At 37.4% G+C, this 15144-nt stretch overlaps 1 protein-coding gene across 3 annotated transcripts; it reads left to right on the top strand.

The window, feature by feature from the left end:
- The first annotated feature begins 1155 nt into the window (after nt 1–1155).
- Nucleotides 1156–11499, top strand: Rexo2 (RNA exonuclease 2). Of its 3 annotated transcripts, none has more exons than XR_009228812.1 (8): nt 1156–1362; nt 2277–2360; nt 5466–5543; nt 6141–6252; nt 7568–7676; nt 9017–9070; nt 10399–10497; nt 11072–11196. XR_009228812.1 is itself a non-coding variant. In XM_046465258.2 (8 exons), the coding sequence occupies exons 1-8, from the start codon at nt 1216–1218 to the stop codon at nt 11309–11311; spliced, it is 720 nt and encodes a 239-aa protein (XP_046321214.1). In that variant the 5' UTR covers nt 1158–1215; the 3' UTR covers nt 11312–11499. The 3 variants fall into 3 exon arrangements, 2 of the variants coding, with proteins under 2 accessions (XP_046321214.1, XP_046321223.1); XM_046465258.2 differs by lacking the exon at nt 10399–10497 and adding an exon at nt 11297–11499 and having other exon boundaries at nt 1158–1362; nt 11072–11192; XM_046465267.2 differs by lacking the exon at nt 10399–10497 and having other exon boundaries at nt 1158–1362; nt 11072–11499.
- Nucleotides 11500–15144: the final 3645 nt, after the last annotated feature.

The following is a 15144-nucleotide window of genomic DNA, read 5'->3' as shown; positions in this document are numbered from 1 at the left end:
TTGAGTACACCAAAGGAACAGAAGGTGAAACCCAGTACACTCAAAGCTCTGATGAGGCAACAAAGTTTCTCTCTCACAAAACCAGCTCTTCAGGTAGGAATTACGGAATGATGGACCATAAGCTCTGTAATTACAGGCATTAAGGCTTTCAGAAATATACAGAGGATATAATTCAAGATTGAGATCATCATTTGTGCCAAAGTGTCCTTTGCAAACAAATTTGCCGCTGAATAGCCAAAATTTAAGAGACCCACAGAATTTGACACTCCGGCAGATTGATCCTGTGGTGGCCACCTCTACAGGAAAAGACGCAAATGACAGCTGTCATGGGAGATTAAAGATACTTTGATCAAAACCGGAAAAGTTGACAGACCAGGCAGAACTGTTTCAGTTCATTTTAATTTAGTCGACTGCACACGATTTATTTATTTCATTTTTTGTAACCAGGGATTGAACTCAGGTGTGTTTAATCACTGAGCCACATCCCCAGGCCACCCCACCCCCATCCCTTTATTATTATTATTTTTGAGAATTTTTAAGGGTGGAGTAGGAAGTCGTCATTACCACTGACATTTAGCAGCTGAACTGAAACAAGGCCCAGATCCCTCCACAAGGAATACTTAGCTAACGAAGGAAAAGGAACTTTGATAGAACACCTGATACATGAGAAGTGATCTCTCTGACAATAGCTCATTTAAGGATTTCTAAATGAGAATAGTGGAAGTGTCTTTGTGGCCTAAAGTAGCTCTTCGGTTCCAAGTAAAAGAGAAAAATAATGGTAGGTGAAAGGGAGGGGCAAATAAGAAAAAAGGGGGAGATAAAAAGGGAAAGATTTTTTTAAAAATCGCAAATAACTAGGTCTTTTCAACCAGTCCAAATAAAAAGAATTCTTTTTCCATTCTGCGGTTTAGAACTAATCAAAACTCAGGAAATAACTCTGGGAAGCAAACAAACTTAGCCATGAAAAACATGCGCGTCCAGTACATCCGAAAAACACGTGGCGGGGGTGGGAACTCGCGGCTCCGCTCCCGGACTCGCAGTCCCGTCGGCCCTTTCGGCGGCCGAGCCCGGCGGCGGAGGGCGGGCGGGCGCGAGGGCTGCCGGGACCTGTGGTCCTCGCTCAGCGCCTCCCCGCGGGTTTGCGACGTTTAGCGACCATTGCGCCTGCGCGCGCGCCGGCGGCTAGGCTGGGGCCGTGGCGGCTGGTGCCGGGTGATGCTAGGCGGCTCTCTGGGCTCCAGGCTGTTGCGGGGTGTGGGTGGAAGTCGCCGGCAGTTCGGGTCGCGAGGTGTCCGCGAAGGTGGCGCAGCCATGGCGGCAGGGGAGAGCATGGCACAGCGAATGGTCTGGGTGGACCTGGAGGTGAGCGAGGTCGGCGCGGGGTGAGGGGCGGCGAGTCAGGTTTCGCGCGTGGGACCCAGTGGCCGAGCCTGTCCGGGAGAGCGGCAGTATGTGGGTCTCGGGTATGGCAGGTGAGCGCGTCCCGGCTGTGGGCAGCGCTGGGCAGGACTCCAGCGGGAGTTGGGGACTGGGCTGGACCGTGGGGTTTCTTTACAGAAGGGAGGAGTCTTCCATATGTCTCTTTCTCCTCCTGATCACCTCCGCCAACTTGGACTTCCCTAACGCTTCGGTGCCTCCCGGCTAGTATCACTGGTGGGGGTAGGGACAGCATCTCTGCTTCCATTTCCCCCACAAAGCCTTAAAGGACCCTACGCTGTTCAAGCTGGATGGGACTCCGGAGATGACTCAGCCTTACTCCTCTTTCCATAAACGAAAAAATTGAGGCCCAAAGAGAGGATTCAACACTTTCAAGGTCGCGCCATTAGTGAGAGTTTGAGACTAGAGCCCAATTCTGATTTCTTCAGTTTTAACATACTTATATCAAGCTCTCCTCCCACTCCTCCCCGAGCCTCAATTTTCTCTGTGTAATGATAATCATTCCTTTCTACTTAGATTGTCATAAAGATCAACAAATGTAATAAGTTTTTGTAAACTTCAGAGACATGGTGATATTGGTTATCTAATTCTTCCATAATTGACAGCACTCTCTCAATTTTACTTACTTTGCATTTGTCCCGGAGTAGAATCACAGTGCCTGACAATGGTAAATGTTGAATAAGTGAGGATATGTATTTAGTACCTTGCATGCCCAAGGGACATTATTCTGTCTTCTATTCTGGCTGTGGAATATATCAGGAATTCTTGTTTAATGAACTTGAGTAAAAGAGACCGGAAAGGTGTTTTTTTGTGTATTACATATTTATTTTTTATTGCAGATGACAGGATTGGACATTGAAAAGGACCAGATTATTGAGATGGCCTGTCTGATAACAGACTCTGATCTTAACATTTTGGCTGAAGTAGGTGAATACCATATAATACAGTCATACTCTGTGGAGGGCATGAAAATCTAAAGATCACTTTCTCCAGTGTTAGTATTTAAAAAATAAAGAAATTGAGCTCCATATAGATTAAGGTCCAAAGTAGTATGAACCATGCCCAAACTGTACAGAAACATAAACTCTTGTTGTTTACTGAGAACTTAGTGTGTCAGGGCCAATTCTTAAGTGCTTTACATGTTTTCATACTTAGTCTTCACAAAAAATCTTAAGGTAGGTACTGTTAATAATGCTTATTTTATAGATGAGGACATAGAGATGTTGGATATGTCACCCAAGGTCACCTGGCTAGTTATCGTGGAAACCTGTAGTTTTAACCTAGGCAGTTTTAGTAAAGTGTTTCTAGCCAGTAGGACAGTCACCTATTGTCCCATCAGGTTTGGTGACTCATGTCAAAGTTTATATCTTTATATCCTATCCTTGGCTTTAACTGGATACCCTATGTAGTCATTCCTTGGTATCCCTAGGGTATTGGTTACAGGACCCCCCTCAGAGACCAAAATCTGAGTATGCTCAAGTGTTATTTAAAATGACATAGTATTTGCTTATAACCTTTGCACATCCTCTCATATACTTCAGAGCATCTCTAGTTTACATATAATATCTAATACAATGTAAATACTAAACAAATAGTTTCTATACTGTATTGTTTAGGGAATAAAGAAAAGAGAGGTCTCTACGTACAGATGCATTTTTTCCCTCCAAATATTTTCAATCTGGAGTTGGTTGAATCTGTGGATATAGAACCTGTTGTTACAGAGGGTCATCTGCCTTTTCAATCAAGACATGTGTGTCTTTTAGATCTATATGACAGTTTTAGAATTTCTGTTAACGCACATCCAAAAAAAGTGTTCTCCTGTGGAATATGATAAAGGTTTTTATATTTTTCTATTTTAAAACTGAAACATTAAGCAAAACAAATACACCTGCTGCATTTCAGCCTCTTATGAAACATTTAATAAGTATGTGATATGTCTGATTGGTAGGGGATAAAATTCCCTAGTTTAACACTGTCACCATTATTTGGAGTCATTCAGAAAACAAAATAGGGTGTTTGTAGAAAAGTGAGGATTTGTTAAGTTCCCAGAAGGTAGGGTTGATGGTTTATTGGTGCTGGATAAATTTTATAAATCTACAGGTATAACCTCCCTTTATTTCCCAGGTAGACAACAGGTGAGAGGCATTTATAGATGAGTTGCTGGTGTGCCAGACTTACTTTCTGACACATGAGCTGGAGAAGACTCATGAGACTCTGTTTCTCATGATAACTTTTATTTTCAACTATATAAAGAAAGTCCTCAGTTTTAGGTTTGGTTGTATTTTTTTCTTTTTCCTGTGACTTGGAATTTACTACAGAGATTAGTGAAGTGTCTTTATTTTATCAGCTCTCCTTACCCTTAGCCAAGGAAGTATTTTTGCTTTAGATAGTTGATATAATGTGAAACACTGAAAGTTAAGTGGACTGGTAGGTTGATATGTACCCTGGAGAAAATTTGGGTATGTGTTCACATAGCCTGAAATAGGCTAAGTTTAGATGAGGATAAGGATTTTAAAAAAATAAAAAATATGTTGGAGCTGTCAGTTGTGTGGAAAATGTTTTATTCTCATGTACAAGTCTGAGGAAAATATTTTATGCTAGTAGAAACACAAGCAGCCTACTCCAAAACTTTTTCAGTGGGTGTTAGTGGGTCCTTGATTTGTTAAACTGGAATCTAAACCAGGTTAGTAGATTTATAATATGTACTTTGCTCCTTTCCATTATTGTTTGATTTTTTTTATATTTATTTTTTTAGTTGTAGGTGGACACAATATCTTTATTTCATTTTCATGTGGTGTTGAGGTTTGAACCCTGTGCCTCACGTGTGCTAGGTGAGCACTTTACCACTGAGCCCGCCCTGAATTGTTTTGTTTTTAATATCAGAACAATTTTTTTGTTTCTCCATGGAGATTGCCAACACAAGGTTTTTGTTTGGCTAAAACTCCTTTTTGTTGTATAATGTCAGGCATATTTTAGTCCATTTCTGGCCATTTCTTTCAGTGATTGCAAACTATTTTTTGCCATCTTAGTAATAATAACTTGGATTTGTAGATTACTTTTCTTTTAGAAAATTCAAAGAACTTTTGTATCTATTATTTCTTTGATCCTAACGAGGAAAGAGGACCAATTTATTGATTCACCATTTTCTAGAAGGAGAAACTAAGGTGACTTGCTTTAATGTCGTTGACCAGGCTACTAATACTGTTGGGCCCCTGTCCCAGAGAATCACAGTTGAATGTTTTATTAAATGGAACTCAGAATTTGAGGGCCACTCGTTTTAATTTTGTTTTTTAGATGTCTCTAGTTACCTCTTCTTTAAAATTTTGCTTTTTACTTATTTTTTTGTTTGTTTTTTAAATGTAAAACCACTGTTGAAATTAAACAGAATAACTTTAAACAGTATGTAATCTATTGTTTTTTTTTTTTGCCTTGTTCTCCATCCCTGTCCTACTTCCCAAAGTTTATGTATTTTCTTGACATTTTGCATGCGTATATAAATGTGTACATTTTTTAAAATATGTAAATAAAAATCATATGCATGTATACACTGTTGTGCAGTTTACTTTTCTCACTTGGTAATAAAGATACTTTTCAAAATGAACTCATAATCAGGATTTAGCAGAGTTTTTCTAGAAAGGGCCAGATATTAAAATCTTTTAGCCTTTGAGTGCCATATACCTCTCAGTCATACATTCTCTCTCTTTTTAAATCTCCTTTAACAATGTAAAACTCATTCTTAACTTTTTGGTTATAAAAAACTTAACCAAAGCCTGGGATTATAGTTTGCTGAATCTTGGTAGATATCTATGTCCTAAGGGGCATTTTGGTTTTCAGTTGTGTGCGTTCTTTTTTTCAATCATTGTAAATAGTTCTGGAATGAATGAAGACCAGTTTTAGAGTTCATTAAGTGTCCTTTATCTTCTTTTTCTGATACATGCATTTAGTCCTTAATGCAGCTTGAACTTTATCTCTGAAAACAGGGTTATTTCTTTTGATTCTTAATGACTAATGGCTTTTCCCATCCACAGGGTCCTAACCTGATTATAAAACAGCCAGATGAGTTGCTGGACAGCATGTCAGATTGGTGTAAGGAGCACCATGGGAAGGTAACATTACCAAATAACAAGATTGCTGCTTTGGGGAACAGTAACAAGCTTATTGCACTCACATTTGAATCCTAGACCATTGTTGGATGGTATTTAAAAAGAGGGTTAGAGGAAGATTGCTTGGCAAGCCTGGGAAACTGCTTGCTTTTTACTTTTCATCTTTTGGACCTCTCGAGATCATCTTCTCCTGAATGTCCTCTTTTTTCTCTCCTATATTCAGTCTGTCGCGAACGCATTGTGGATTGTCAAGTATTACTCAAGTCAGTCTTTTGGATGAGGTTAGACATCAACTCTCAGAGAAGGGGGAATGCTGCTGTCCTCTTAATAGTTGTTTCTTCCCAGAGGTTATATCCTTGGACTTTGAGCACCATCTTTTTTGACTGTGTGGAAATGCTATTAACAATCAGGAACATAACTTATTGGCTTGGATTAAGAAAAATTTGGTGAAAAGATGGCAGTTTCAGTTTGAACTTGAGCTCTAAAAATGGTCCATCTGTGGTGATACTTGCCCATTTTAGAAGTAAAATTTCATTTCTGGATACCTTTGAAAACTGACTTCATGTGTTTCTGCTGGGGGCTGGGGATTCTCTCTTGCAGTCTGGTCTTACCAAGGCAGTGAAGGAGAGTACAATTACATTGCAGCAGGCAGAGTATGAATTTCTGTCCTTTGTACGACAGCAGACTCCTCCGGGGCTCTGTCCACTTGCAGGTAAAATCCAATCCTATGTATATCTTCTAGATAGTCTTCCATTGTAGTGGTTCAAGAGACTGCAATTCCAGAAATACCAGCCAAGCCTATCTATATCTTCCATTTACCCTGATTTGGATTATTTATCTTTTGTGTTGAAGTTTCCTTGTATAGTTCACAACATGAATATTAGGAAAATGCACTGAAATAAGACATGAGAAGTTAGAAACAAACTCAGTAAAAATTTTTCCATATTTTTATGATGAAAGAATTTTTGACACAGAAAAGTTGGACTGAGTAATTGTTAAACGTGTGCCTGTTGGTTGTACCTATTTTTTTTTTTATATTTGAAAATAAAGTGTAGGTTTTATGACACTTAATTTCTAAAAACTTCATGGAGCATCTCCTAAGAATAAGGATATTTTGTTATGTAACACAGTATCATTATTGCATTGAAAAGAATTAAAGTCATTTAATAGTATCACGTGATGTCTAGTCTACATTCAGAGTTCCCTAAAATGTCTAATTGTTTTTGAACCAGGATTCAGTCAAGGCTCATGCGTTTCATTTTGGTTATTATGTATCTTTAGTCTGTTAACCCAGAACTGTCCACCTATCTCTATTTTTTTCCCTTGTGACATTGATTTAAAAGAGACCAGGTCAGTTCTATCAGGATTTTTAAAGCAATAACTTTGTAAGAGGGGTGGTAATGTTCTGTGGAGGTGTATTTGCATTTGTATATGTCCATTGATGTGGTAACTGACACTTTTCTCAAACATTCACAGGGAAAGTTTTGGCATTAAGTCTTAGAATTACATTGTGTAAAAGTTCTTCAGCCAATGTAGTTGATACCTATTTTAAAATTCTTATTTAAAATTTAGTGTTTTAAATATAAATTACTGTGTGGAAACATGAATGTGGATGTGATTTGTTATAAAAATTGGAATGTAAATAAAGGCTTATTTACTTACATGATTCAGTTAAGTTTTTAGTGTTAGTGGTGTGTATTTTGTGACACTGGGAGAAAGTTTGCACGTCTTGTATGAACTTGAAAAGTAACAGATTTACATGTTGCGTGTGTGGAATGCTGGATTTGTCCTTTTGTCTGTGAGGCCATATACAAATTTATTATGAGCCAGACTGACCAAATTCTTGGAAATCTGCACCTGTAAGCTAATCAGAAGCACTCAAACTTGATTTGGGAATTTAGAGATATTTATAGGAATTGTTTAAACTTTAAAAATTTATTTCCGTTTCAAATACAATTTATGAATTTTTATATCCTGTTGTATACTACTAGAAATACATAGATCCAGTATGCTTCATGTCTTTCTAGGAAATTCAGTTCATGCAGATAAGAAGTTTCTTGACAAATACATGCCCCAGTTCATGAAACATCTTCATTATAGAATAATTGATGTGAGCACTGTTAAAGAACTGTGCAGGTAAGGGCTATATTTAGGATCCATTAAGTTGCCTCATTTAGCATGTTTTAATTGAGAATTTGTGGAAAATAATTGAATAGAATGGTAGAACTGAGGGTACTAAGTGGGTGTGTATCTACGTCATCCCATTCTCACTTGTACAGGACCTTAGTTTATCCTGACTGGTGAGACTTGGGGGAAAGTGTCAAATATTTTCCATGTAAATTACATATATGCAGAAAGTTTATTGGGCACTCATTCTGTGCCAGGCATTGACCTATCTGCTGGAATATATAGATGAAGAGGTCTTAAATAGCATAGAATCTAGTGGGTTGACAGACACATAAAAACACCCTCAAAGTCTACTGTATGGTGACTCCTGGAGTGAGTGTACATGTAGAGTATGAGAGCACTCAGGAAGGAGCACCTCACCATGCTGGAGTGAGAGGAATGGGAATTCAAAAAGCTGTATGTGTAGCTTTTAAATTGAGGTTTAAATAAGAAGGGAAGCTTTCTAGGCATTTAAGTGAGAAGAATGCATTCCTGAGAGTGGGCAGAGTTACGAGGATGTGAAAGTAAGGCAAAAGTGTGCAGGGAATTACTGTCTGTTCTTTAATGCTGCAGTGCAATGCATGAGTTTGGCAAAGGTGGAGGGTGGGGCCCAGTATTGGAGGGCTTGTGTGCCATGCTAAGGTTAGATTTTTATCTACTGAGGGAAGGAACTCCTTTGACAGGCTTAAATAAAAGAATGAGTCATGATCAGATCATTCTGATTAGAAGGTAGCAAGAAAAATGATAGATAAGAAAGGAGACTTGTATCTTTTTGGAGAAACAAAATGGCAGTTGGGTGTTTGAGGGGAATGGAAATAAAATTTGAGAGACTCAATTGGCATGATACTGACTGTTTAGATGAGCGAGTGGGGACAAGGAGGAGGTATAAAGGGATTCTGGTGCTTCTAGTTGGGACAGCTCAGGTGGGCAGAACTGTCCAATGAAAGAGGGGAAATAAGAGGAAGAGTAGATTTGGTGAATGGGGGAGGAGTGCAGTGGAGAGGGGTGAGTGTGGTTTTACATATGAAGTAGGAGTGTGGATTTCTAGGTGGAGATGTCCAGCAGTCAGGAACTCGGGAGAGGGCTGACTTGGAGTTACAGATTTCGGAGTCTTATACATTGATGAGCTTGTTCAAAGAGAATATGTAGAAGGAAGAGAAGAAAGGGTGTAAGAGAATCATAGGCAAAGAGGCAACTCGATAGTTATGATCCAGATGCCTTTTGCATTGTTAATAATTACTGGAAGGAGGTAATTCATTCAGTATATTTGAGACAGTTTCCTTTGAGAGTTCCATTTCTACTGTGTATAGACGCTGGTATCCAGAAGAATATGAATTTGCACCAAAGAAGGCTGCTTCTCACAGGTAAGATTTGATCCTACACAGTGCTTCTCAGTCTATTACACACATAACCTCCAAATTCAAATAACTTCCTTTTTGCACTCTTCTTTGGGGGAAACATGAAGATTGACTAGCAGAAAAATAACTTTTTACTGTCAGAAATTCAGGTCAGGATTCTAGTGTTCCATTCTGAGAAGGGTGATAATAATCTCTTTTTTGGTCAGATAGTCTTTATTACAGTTTTAGAATGTTTAAGCACTTGGTTTATGGGTATGATGAAAAAATCCAATCTTCCTAGGAATGAGCAGCTTTTTCTAATCACAGAGAATATGGATTCAACCATTTGAAATTAGAACACTTTGTGTACAGTTGTAAGATATAGTTGTTCTACTTCAACATTTTCATTTTTCTGATTGAATTTAAAGATATTGTGCATTCAAGTGTTCTGTACTGTTTCTTTTTTTTTTTTTTTTTAAATTTTTTTTAATGTTTATTTTTTAGTTTTTGGCAGACACAACATCTTTGTTTGTATGTGGTGCTGAGGATCGAACCCGGGCCGCACGCATGCCAGGCGAGCGCGCTACCGGCTTGAGCCACATCCCCAGCCCTGTACTGTTTCGTTTATAATTTTTTATTTTAGAATCATGTAGGAACATAACACTTGACAGTAGTCTTCTAAGGGTAGCATTTGGTTCACTTATTTACTGATCCTGAACTATCTGCATTGCATTTGGAGGCAAGCAGAGAAAGACTAGCCCCAAATGTCTGTTATTCTCATGTATTTTTATTGGGCATACCTGGACTACAGCACAGTAATTCTGATCTAAAAAACCTCACCTGAAATAATTGGGGTTTGGTATGACTTGGATTTCAGAATTTTTTAGATTTTAGGAAGATCATAATATACCTGTATTGTGTTTCATGTAATGCTCCTAAAAAAGCTGACCATAATACAATACATTGGTATTTCTTCAGTGAAACATGGAATACAACAAATGGCATAACAAGTAATATGAATAGCCTCCATATTGAGTTTGGTTAGGCTTTGCCATATAGTGGGTTATAAAAGTACATTGGGTTTTCCAATCTGTTTTAGGTTTCGGTATTGTGATTAGAAGTTGTATACATTTACCTATTTAAAGGCTGTGTTTTTCATAGCTTAATACCATATATCCAGGATCTGGGAAGGAAGCACATTTTTTTTTTTTTTGCCTTAGCTACAAAAATAACTCATGAAACTTGCATTAAATTTCTAGCAGTTGATTCTCTAGAAGAGGCCATTGGCCCATCATTCAGAGCTTATTGATTTACTTGCACATTGTTCTAATAATCTTGGTTACCTGATTTCTCAGACTACAACAGATGAGAAACAGCATGTTGGAAGAGAAGAAAGGCTGTTAGATGGAGGCAGGCTGCCACTGATTATAGCACAAATCACCACGAGAGAGGAGGTAGATCCTCTTTTATGGTTAGGTACTGTCTGATCTGATAATTGATGTTTATTATGATGACTGAGTCATGAGTTATGTTTGAGTATGTCAGTATATTTTGTTCAGGGGCATCATTAAGTATTGCCCAAACTATGTTTCATGATTTGTTAATAAGTGTTCCACAAATGTGGTTGATAAAGTTTTAGAAATACTGTGTGTATAGCATAGCTTCCTCTTAGGAATCATAAGATACCTTAGTTTATTAAATGCAGAAACTTCAGGAAAAAAATATTTAGTTTTCCTTAAACTTATTTGACCCTGTATTTCCCCTCCTTTGCCCATTGGAACATATTACTACCTTATTAAACAGTTTAGGAAATTTTTATGTGTATTTTACAAATTTGTTTTTATAAATCAGGTTTTTTAAAGAACAAAACACTTCATACTGCTTTACTGAAATGTTCTACTTCTTGATGATGTCATAGAGTGGCATTTACAGTAACTTGTTCTTATTTATAAAAAGTTATGTTTACAAAATGATTTCCATCTCCTCTGTTTTTGGACATTTTATTCAGTGTGATATGTTTACTTATAGGGCACTTGATGACATTAGTGAAAGCATCAAAGAACTTCAGTTTTACCGAAATAACATCTTCAAGAAAAAAACAGATGAAAAGAAGAGGAAAATTATAGAAAATGGAGAAAATGAGAAGACTGTGAGTTGATGCCAGTTCTCATGCTGCCACAACATAGTTCTCTGGAAGCAACTTATAGTGGTTTTTATTTTATGTTTTTCTTTTCCATGCTGATTGCTTGGCAGAGCACCTTCTTTTAGTTAACTTGCACCTCCAGATTACTCAAGCAGACAGCACTATATGCTGTTTCCATTATGGCACAGAAGCAGCTTTGTAAGTACCAGGTCATGCCCATTCCTCGGTACATATCTTCATTTGCTTTTAGACAATTTCTTTTGTTTAAAAATAAATAAATAAACAAATAAAGGTAGTTCTATTGAAATGCAAACCTTTTTGTACCATTTATTCTTTAATAGTTTAATTATTGGAAATAGATATCTTTTTTAAGTGGTATGGCTGGATGTTTAAATTCTCCTAATGTACTTTTATTAAGTTTCTTAAACAGGAAGTGAACTTACTCTCTTTTGCTTTACAAGTCAAGAATAGAATAACAAGATAGGTTCAGAGAAGCAGATTTGGGCTCAATGTTATCAAACTAACAGCTCTGGAATAGGCTACTCTTCACTGCTTTCAAGAAATTCAAGTAAGCCATCAGACTGTGATTCTGTAAGTAGTAATGAAGGTTTATTGACTAGATAATATGTTTAAGGCAGTCACTGTGCTAGGTTTATAAAACAGAGCTTGCTTTCCTAGGTCTAATGGTAAGTAAGTAGATGAGAAGGGGTTTCAATTTGAATATATTAACTCCTAAGTTTATGTAGTCTAGATTGCAGTACTAAGGCCACTCCTCTGCCAGTGGGTGCTATGGAACCATCTGTAGAACAAGTCTTATTTCTTTGTGCACTGTATTCTGACAAATGCCCCTTTAAGACAAGTAATCAGAATTGAGAAAGGCCCACAGATGACCTGCTCCTCTTTGAGAACTACTGGAAAAGAAGACTTCTGTGATGAGCTTAAGTTATATCCCTATTTTATTTTAGTCCTTGTATGAATATAATGTGTTCCAAATGCGTGATAATTACAGAGATAACTAGACTGTGGATGAGAACAGTCTTATATTTTCATTTGAATAACACTTCAACACTTACTAAGTCGTGTTACCTATTCAAAAACCATATGAGTGGAGAGAGAGATTTTAGTGTGATTTTTTTTTTTCCCCCAAATGAACAAATTAAGGTTTAGACCCACAAGTCTAATAAGTAGATGAAAACTTAATTAAATATTCAGATTTTTATCCTGACTGTTTTATCCTTCTGTTTTCTGAAATGACATGTATCCACATCAGTGGTTTGGTAGGCCAGATGGGGGGGGAGTTAAGAACAGGGGTTTTGATTCAAACTCTGGATTCAAATCCAGACACCTGATATACTGAGCAGCTTCATCAGGTTCACTTCTCTGAAGTTGATAAAGGTACCTAACTCAAAAGAATTGTTAGAATTAAATTGAATGGTGATCTTACAGTGCTGAACACAGGGTTTGGTACATAGCGAGCACTTTGAATAATGGCTAACTAATGTTAATTGAGGATTTTACTCAGTGCAGAATCTCTGAAAAAGGGTACTATGATTGATTAGTTGTGACATCTGGAGGATGGTCTTTAACCCGAGTTTACAATGCCTGTGACTAACTACATCTTGCTGGGAACTGTTATAAACTCCACTAAGAGTGTGACCTTGACTTGGCTTAGTGTTTCCAACTAAAATTTGGCAAGATGGTCTTAGCCCTTACTTTAGACCTCAGGAATGTTATAAATTCCAATGCAAGAATAGATATGAAAACACTCGGCTGAGGAAATAGGTTCCCAGGAACCAGAAGCTGTTATTAATATCACAGGATTTCTCTACACACAACTGTCTGATTGATTTCATCTGTTGAACTGTTTGAGCCATGCCATTAAATTAGAAAAATTTTAACTACTGTCATTAATTTTAAATCTCTGTTGTACGAATAGCCACCTTTCTCATTTAATCCTTTGTTCTGTATCTTCATTATGTACAGAAATCTGTTGTGCTGGAATGAAGCTGGTGTTAGATGTTAGTAAAATGATTGTCAGCCTGTGAGATGAGCAAATCTGATCTGATGCGGGTCTGTATAAAGATAAGATGGTTCAGTGATTAGTTCATTATTTGGTAGTCTGCTTGAAAATAAACTTAAGTTTGTAGTGCTGGTATGTAGGGCTTCACAGGGGATTCCTAAAGCCTGTGAAATGAACTGCAGTACAAATTGATTTAAATATATCCGCATTTTGAAAAATGATCAGTGTGTTTGCTTGGACGAGCTTGTTGTTCCAGTGCTTTTGGGGCTTCTCATTTGGTGGTGGTTCTGTCAGTGAAGTAATAAATTATCGTGTAAGCTGTATTCTTAGGATCAGCCAGGTATCTTTGCCTACATTAAACACATGAGGTGAACAAGCCAGTCCTGTGATGATGCTGATCTCCAGTTATTGTCCTTCAGTGCTGTAGTCATTGTATTGAGTGTGGGCAAGAAAGATGTCCCTTAGAGTTTAGCCATAGGAGAGAAGAATGAAACCTGAGATGCCTGTGTTTTCTCATTTACAAAGCAATATATCTCTTTTGTTAGAAAAACCATCTTAAAAATTCATAGGGAAATTGATGTTTTGCAGAATTGGCTTTGTGCAAGCCTTAAAGAAAAAATAATAGCTGGTCATAATGTTCAAGTGCAGTTTTATCACATTGAATACTTTATGGTAGTACTTGAGTGTTCCAGGTTCGCTCAAGTGCCCTGATATTCTGAAAAATTAACAAGCAGTAGGAACAGTGGAAAATTGGTTGTTGCTCAGATAAACCACATGTAGCAGATTGATGAGGGCAAAAGCTGTTCTATTCCATTATTGATTGATGAGGGCAGGAGCTATTCTATTCTTTTAATTGTCGATGAGGGCAAAAGCAATTGTGCTGTGTATCAGTTGATACATATTGTGTATCTGTTATGACAATTGAGTTTTAATTATTTGAACAAAGCCTTTTATTTTTTTTGTTGATCATTATAAAGCCATAGATAGCTATGGTAGCAATGTAAATGAAGACAATTCTACTAGTTGAATATTCTCTATTGAGTAAAGGAATATTGAAACTTCAGAATCCTTGTGAAAACAAGGAATGTGCTTATTTATCCCACTAGAAAGCAGGCAAATGCAATAGTTGTTTTCACAATTGACATGTCAAGTTGAATGTATAGATCCTGAGACTTAACTTGGTCTTCAGGATAATTTAATCAGTTTAATTTTGCGCCTGGGTTGTAATACCACTGATAACCTTAGACACAGAAAATAAGGGTATCTCAAAAGGAATAAACACTAGAAAATGGTAAGTTTGAGGAGTGTCAAGTAAAAGTTAATGTTCTTGTGCAAATAAGAACGTATTCCATCAAGAGCCTCCAGAGTTCTTGGGGATCCACAATAAAGTTCATGATTTGGGTTGCACAAATACATTTGCCAAGGGACTTAATGCCACTGATCTGCATAATTAAAAATGATGAGTTTCATGATATATATATTTTACCACACATACTCACATAAAACGTGTCATTTGCTACAACTCCTTTTTCAGAGTGATCCTGTTTTAGGACCAATATGTTAGAAACAACTTAGAGGAACTGAACTCTGGTACCCTTGCTTGTGTCATTAGGAAGAGTTAACTTCCTTTTGTTTCACAATTTGGGATAACAGGAAATGGGCAATTTAGGGAGATGCTTTCTTTAATGTCAGCATCAAATTAGTATAAGGAATTGCTGGTTTTGTTTACAGAAAAAAGAAATTTAACAAAATACTGTTCTTTAGGAGCTGCCAACCTCCTCACCTCCAGATTGAGAAAGGAAGAAATGGAGATGGAGATGGAGATGGAGAAAGGAAGCTTCTGAATTCGGAGTTGGTTAGACTCCCTGGATAGCCTAGGTTGATAGGCTTATGTAACCCAGCCCTATTTTGTTCTTGTGGAAAAAAAAAAAAAATTGA

The sequence above is a fragment of the Marmota monax genome, unplaced genomic scaffold, assembly GCF_021218885.2.
Source record: "Marmota monax isolate L192 unplaced genomic scaffold, Marmota_monax_Labrador192_F-V1.1 WCK01_AAM20220418_F8-fsc00045, whole genome shotgun sequence".
Taxonomy (NCBI): Eukaryota; Metazoa; Chordata; class Mammalia; order Rodentia; family Sciuridae; genus Marmota; species Marmota monax.
The sequence above is the reverse complement of the archived record's forward strand: the minus strand, read 5'-3'. Positions and strand labels throughout refer to the sequence as shown.

Excerpts from the sequence above, each read along its gene's own strand:
- Rexo2 (XM_046465258.2), top strand. The coding sequence starts at position 1,216 with ATGCTAGGCGGCTCTCTGGGCTCCAGGCTGTTGCGGGGTGTGGGTGGA. Across the intron at positions 6,253-7,567 it reads GGGGCTCTGTCCACTTGCAG|GAAATTCAGTTCATGCAGAT; the intron begins GTAAAATCCAAT and ends ATGTCTTTCTAG. Across the intron at positions 9,071-11,071 it reads AAGAAGGCTGCTTCTCACAG|GGCACTTGATGACATTAGTG; the intron begins GTAAGATTTGAT and ends GTTTACTTATAG.